Here is a 6,589-nt window from a genome sequence, read left to right on the forward strand (position 1 = left end):
CAAATGCTAGCGCCCTAGGCGACCGCCTAGGTCGCCTAATGGGTTGTACCGGCCCTGGGCATGAAAGCTGTTTCTTTCTGATGATATGGTCACTTGACTGTGTGCAGGTTTCTGTTTTTACTGCTTCTCATTCTTCTCACATCTGGATTTTTAACTTATTGTCTCTCCTACCTTTGCCTGTCCTTCACCGGGCTCCCACCCACACCTTCACCTTCTTGGCTTTTGGAAAAACAATTGAGTGCTTACTGTAATTTCCTGCTGTGATGTACACTTGAACTGAATGTTGGCGAGTTCCTGTATAAAGTGAGTGCCTGCTGCTTTTTGCATGACGCTGGGATATTTATACTCCAAGAGGAACTGTGGAACCTGATTAGTGTGATCCAGATGGCTGACCTGTTTCTCACGTTTTTCCTTTTTGGTTTTTTTCCTTTCTCTTCCCCATCACCCCACCCAACCTCCTGCACAGGATACGCAGTGACAGCAGGTCATTTCTCCCAGCCAACTACCACAGACGTCGCAGGAGGAGCTCCCCAGGATGGAGGCATCGGAAAGGTGTGGCTTTTAGTCAAACAATGATACAGTCAGATGTGACTGGGTAAAATATATTGACTTAGTTCCTGTAAATTTAATGAACCAAGAGATTTTGTCTGAAGATTAATTTTTGAGCACTTGCCTGGAAGTGGTGAGGAAATTTGATGAGGTCCTCAAATTTACCCTATCTGCCCCTTGTGATGCTCCTTCCTACCCCCCCACCCCCCATTTTAAAGTCATTTTTTTAAAGAGACATTGTTAATTCAAAAATCACTCTTCTGTCTGAAGTTTTTTTAAACCTATTTTGCTTAAAATAGAACTAGTTTGGTTTTGGTGGCCTTGTTGGTATGGAGTTATCAGAAGGGAAGACCAACGAATTGTGAAGCTGTGTATGAACAAGTGCCACTGCACGGCTGGTGATCATGCAGACACCAAAAGCGTTGGTGGCTCGATAAGATTGCCAGTGATGGATATAAATTGAAAACACAGCCAGAGCACCTGGCCAGAGGTTGAGCTGGGTAGTGCTTTTGGGATTTGCCATGATGATGACTTCCCTATGACAGGAATTATAATTATCCCCATTTTGCTGATGGGGTAACTAAGGCTGAGGGGCTTAAGTGACTTGTCCAAAATTACAAAATTCAAGTCAGCAGCAAAATTGGAGTTTAATACTCAGAACCCTTGGCTCCTCATCTCCTCTGGACCAGGCCATTGTGAAACCCAAGGTAATCTCTGTCTTCATGTCATTGTATCTAGATTAATCTCTTTCCCCTGCTCCCCTTCCTCCCATGTCCAAGGGTAACGTTCGCAATAAGGTACAGTACTTGATTTGCTTCAGAGAAATATACAGCACCTTAAAGCTCCATGTGCACGCAGCTATTAAGTGCCCATTAATAATTCACTATGTAATTTAATACATCAAGTCCTTGGCTCCGATGATCAGCTTTACAGATGAAGGGATGCCCGGTCCTATTAACTACACTGACACCTGCTGGTCAGAAATGGATGAATTGACTTCAGATTTTGCTCTTGCTGCTGCTCTGAGCTAACAAGTGACTCAAGACTTCGGTGGAGACTTGTTCCTCGTTGCAAGCAAATGGGGATTTTATTAAATGTTAGGTTCTTTACTCTTTCTGGTCCTAAATGCTAAATATTAATGAGCTGCAGTACTGCTCTGGGACAGTAGGACAGTACTAATACCCTACATTGTGCCAGGAGTGTATTGGCCTCCTGAGGAGCAGAAGATCTAATAGTCTTTAGTAGCTTTTTTCATCTTGCATTGCTGTATTTACCTGTATTACAACCAAATCAATTAGACAGTCAAAAACAACCAATAAGTGGCTTATATTTGTGTATGTCCAAATCACTACGTTATAATGACTCTCCACTGCTACTAGCCTTGTCTATTTTGTCCACAATGAGGAAGGTATAATGTTTATTATGATACAAATATCTCTATATTTACTTCAAGGAAGATTTTTTATTTCGTTCAATCTTCCACACTTTCTACTGGTTTAATGACCCAGCTATCTACCCTCAAGGTTGCTCATTGTGGCTTGTTTGCCATCTTGTATGAATCAGTCATAACAACCTGCAAAACAGTGTGAATGAAATGGGAGCCATTTTTAAACAAGATTCTCATTCAAAAGTGTACTTTCTGAATGAGTAACTGTAAACAATATGAAAATTAATCTACATGAAAAACAATGGAGAGAAAAGGACCAATGTCAGAAAGCACCAACGTGGAGGCTGACTCACCATTTAAGCGCATGCAGTCCAGGACATATTAAAAAGGGTATTCTAAGAGTAACTTGTATGAACATAAGTTAGTGCTGCTGCTATACATTGTAATTTTGTAACATTTGAAAAAAAATTGACTGATAAGGTGCTAACACATTTACTGGTGTGATTTCAGTTTTTACCCTGACCTTTGCTAAAACAGCTTGACATTTGTCTTGCTACCTAGACTGCACACATTTTTGAGGCGGAGGGGGGGCGGGGAGGAGGGTGTTGGAATTGGCACAGAAGGTAGGAGTGGGAAGATCCCGATAACCAGTCAGATTCTCAGCCCTAGTTGCTCTGGGGCACTTTGCTATTCCTTTCCAAGAGACATTTGCTTGAGATTATGGCTTTTGTGCAGTGGGTCTTTTTAAACACACACACACAAAGCAGCATTAAGATACTATTTAAGTACTTGTAATGACAAGAGACCTCTAACATCTGGTACTAAAATGGGAATTTCATCTTTTGTTTTAGAAAAGGCAGGAGGATCACCTTGAATTTGGAGTTTGGCAAATATTAATGATCACTTTATTACAATGAGTAAAGTACATATATACCCAGACTGCACTGATGAATTCATAACATTATAAACTACTTATTCTGGTGGTCAGTGTTTGTAACTGCTTTTGTTTTTGTTTCCATTTGATAGGTTTATATTTTCAGAACAGACAGGCGATCAGGCTCCTTAATAAAGATTTTTCAGGCATCGGGTAAAAAGGTGAGCGATTCTTGACAAAAAAATGATGTGGCTATTTCAATTGGTATTATTTTGAATTAATAGCTTCTTAAGTGTCTGATTTAGGTGTAAAAATCCCCAGAAGTCCTAAAGCCATCATTTAGACCAACCACCTTTTCTATCATAGTGGTAGCATCTGCTCAGTGCTGGAATTGTGGAGTAAAAGGTCTGGTAATATTTGCAATTAAAATTCCTGTGAGAGCTGATAAAAACTTACTTTGTTTGCATGGCGAGTTACTCCTCAGCAAACCAGGGTGTGAATCTGCCGTGTACCAGCTTGTCGCACTCTGGGACTTTGACTGCACTGTAGCAGGGTTCATGTGGGAGGTTGCGGTGCAGCAAGCCGGTGTACTGTAGAATCACACCCTGGCTTGCTATGCATAACTTGCTGTGTAGACAAGCTCTTTAAGGGAAATCCTGTTCCTGCCTCCGTAACAGCAGAGAGTTCACTATGCCAAAGTGCAAGGTATGGGGTGCCCTACAAAGCTCAGCTGTGGAGGACAAACTAGGAAAGAGGTAGATCCTGTATAGCAACTGATTCTCATACGTCCAGAGCTTCTCTCCCTATCCCTCTGAGGAGGAGGTGGGTACATTAGAGTTATAGTAGCGGTCTGTGGAGCAGCTCCATTACGTTGAGGAAGGATTGTTTCCCTCTTCCCTCCATGCATCTACCCTGGGTGCTGGTTTAAGGATTCGTTCCTTAGAGCTAACCATTGGTCCTTTGTTTTAATATTCTAGCAGTACCTAGTCAAACTCCACTTCCCTGTGTGAGGTCATGCTGGGGTAGGGAGTACACCTTCTCCTTGACCAGGAGCCTTGGTGGTTATAGGTGTTATGTCCTCAGGAAAACAAATACATAGCAGATCCAGCTTTAGGGAACAACAGGAATGTGCTTTATTTAGGGATAAATCTCTGAGGAAGAGACTGTCTGCCTAGCTCATGGCTGCCCAGAAGGAACCGCTTGTATTCTCGCTCTGTGCTCTGGCTGTGCAGTCAGGCTCTAAAAGAGATGAAGATCTTGAACAGTATACAGTACTAATTAAATTTGGCTATACTAGGTGATGCGATTATCAGCCTGTCATTGGGACACTTTGCCAAAGTCTCAATGAATCATAAGCACATTTTATAGAAAGTTGTTTAAACACTGGGAACAGGAGAAAATCCCCAGGATGAATAGGTGGTGGATGAAGTGATTACGTTTTTTAGGTCTCCACTATTTTGTTTTGCACCGATAGGTCTTTTTCATCTCAAATTTCTGTGATGCTATCAGTTCATCCAGTATATCTCCCTGCTGGTGCCTGATTGTTTCCTCTAGAGCATTTTCTTGTGTTTCTTCTAGTCTACTTTTAAATGCCCTGAGTGATGATGCTTCCATCAGTTCTCTTGAAAAACTATTCCTGAGCTTAACACATAGAACTATCGGGAAGTGTTCTGGCTACTCAGCCAAAACTTTTCCTTTCTTAATTTAATCTCACTATCCCCATTTATAAATACCATTAATAATTGTGCACCTCTTTCGTGTTTATATCCTTCAAGTATTTGTAGATTGTCATGTGCCCCATCCTTCCATTTCCTGTAAAATCGGAGCTATAATTTATTAAAAAATAAACAAATACCTGCCTGTCTTTTTCCATAGTGAAATGTAATTTGATGTGCAATGCTCACTTAATGAGTATTGCTGGAAACGAAATCAAACCAAACACTGTTTTAGCAACAAAGGTATGGGTTCATGCCTCTCATGTCCCATGCACACTTGACATAATGCACAGGCAGTTTTCCCCTCCTCTCATTTCGTAAGCCGGAAAAGGTTGGGAAATCAAATATGGAAAAGAGTTAATGCAATCCTGTGGTTACAAATAAAAACACAGGAAGAAATGTAAGGTTCTCACAGTAACATGAACTCACCCACACTGCACAGTTGGGTAAATAACCCCTTTTCCTTAAAGCTGCCTGAATACATAGTGAAATGTTTTTCATAACTCTAACTCACTGCCCATGAGAATTTTGTTTTAAAACATTACTGGATTTTAAAAAAATAAACCAAAAAAATCCACCAGGGGAATTCCACTACAAAATAACTAGAGAGTCAGATAATGTTAAAGGTCTGACCATAAACCCAAATAGACACAAAAATCAGAGTTACATGCTGAAACGCTATCCTTAGCTCACCCCGCTGTCCTTACAGCTTCCAAACAGTTCACGGAATCTTGTAGATGTAATGTTACATTTTCAACTTGAACACCAGAGTGGCTGTTGCCTGTTTCCCATTATGCCTATGGGTATATCTACATGGCAGCTGGGAGCATGCTTCCCAGCGCAGGTACATAGGCACGTGCTAGGTCTGCTCAAACTAATGTGCTAAAAAGAGCAGTGTGGCTGCTGCAGTTTGGGCGGGTTTTGTAATTAGGCAGCTAGCCTGAGTCACCGCCCTTGCCACCATCATCATTGCTGCTGTTTTTAGCATGCTAGCTTGAGCAGTGCTAGCACGAGACTGGGTATCTGTGCTGGGAAGCAAGCTCCCAACAGCAGTATGGATATACCCTAATAGGTTGGCCAGAGCTCTGTTTCATACACCGTAATCTGTCAAGGCCCAAATGCGGGACTCTGTGTGTGATAAAAACCCAAAATGAGACCCTAAAATCATGATGTATGTAGCAAATGTAATATGCTGTGAGAGTCGTAATTAAAAAAAAAAGTTTAAGTAACTTTGTAATCTCAGTTTCATGCTTCTCCATTTCTGATGTAAACAATTGTCAACAATAAAAGCGAGGGGTGACCAGATTAATGTGGAAAGCAGATGGCTTTTGGGCTAACATGTGTGATGTCCGTCGAAATGAGACATTTGAGAGCTATGCGTTAGTGTGTGTGTAGTCCATCGGTTTGCCAATGACATGTTCATGCTCTGTCTTTTTGTGGATTCTGGAATGACTCTGAAGTACAAAGTGTCACACTTTGCTTGTGAGCAGATTGGGCAGACAAAGTCATTGGTGAGCTCTTGGTAGCTATAGCAGTAGCATGTGCTAGTAGATGAGCTGTAACTATGCCCTATGAAGTATGCACTGGTATATGTTGGCCAGTGGGGGAATTAAAGACCGTGTCCGGTTTTTCCTTCAATTTTCTTACTTGTATTTTAAATCAAACCTCAAGTGTGGTTTAAGCATAGGCGTGCGCAGCCTATTTCATTAGGGTGTGCACCCAGGGAGCCCTGCCCTAGCCCCGCCCATGCCCTGCCCTAGCCCCGCCCCTGCCCTGCCCTAGCCCTGCCTCCATCCACTCCCTCCTACTTCCCGCCCCCTGACTTCCCCCCTCAGAACCCCCAACCCCCCCTGCTCTTTGTCCCCCCCGACTACCCCCTCCTGGGACCCCTGCCCCTAACTGCCCCCCAGGACTGCACCCCTACCTAAGCCTCCCTGCTCCTTGTCCCCTGACTTGCCCCCCTAGGACCTTACCCCCTACCTGTCCCCTGACTGCCCCGACCCTTATCCACACCCCCGCCCCTAGACAGACCCCCGGGACTCCCACGCCTATTCAACTGCTCCC

General features: G+C 42.9%; 1 protein-coding gene across 1 annotated transcript in view; it reads left to right on the forward strand.

Moving 5' to 3' along the window:
• The window catches only part of LOC112104941 (integrin alpha-9), a 295,892-nt gene that overhangs the window by 51,619 nt on the left and 237,684 nt on the right, over positions 1 to 6,589 (forward strand). Inside the window, exons 7-8 of the mRNA XM_026663550.2 lie at positions 467 to 552; positions 2,963 to 3,031. Coding sequence (XP_026519335.1) covers positions 467 to 552; positions 2,963 to 3,031 — 155 coding nt within the window. The remainder of the gene's footprint in view (positions 1 to 466; positions 553 to 2,962; positions 3,032 to 6,589) is intronic.

Source organism: Terrapene carolina, unplaced genomic scaffold (genome assembly GCF_002925995.2).
Source record: "Terrapene carolina triunguis isolate 2854851 unplaced genomic scaffold, T_m_triunguis-2.0 Scaffold33723, whole genome shotgun sequence".
NCBI lineage: Eukaryota > Metazoa > Chordata > Testudines > Emydidae > Terrapene > Terrapene triunguis.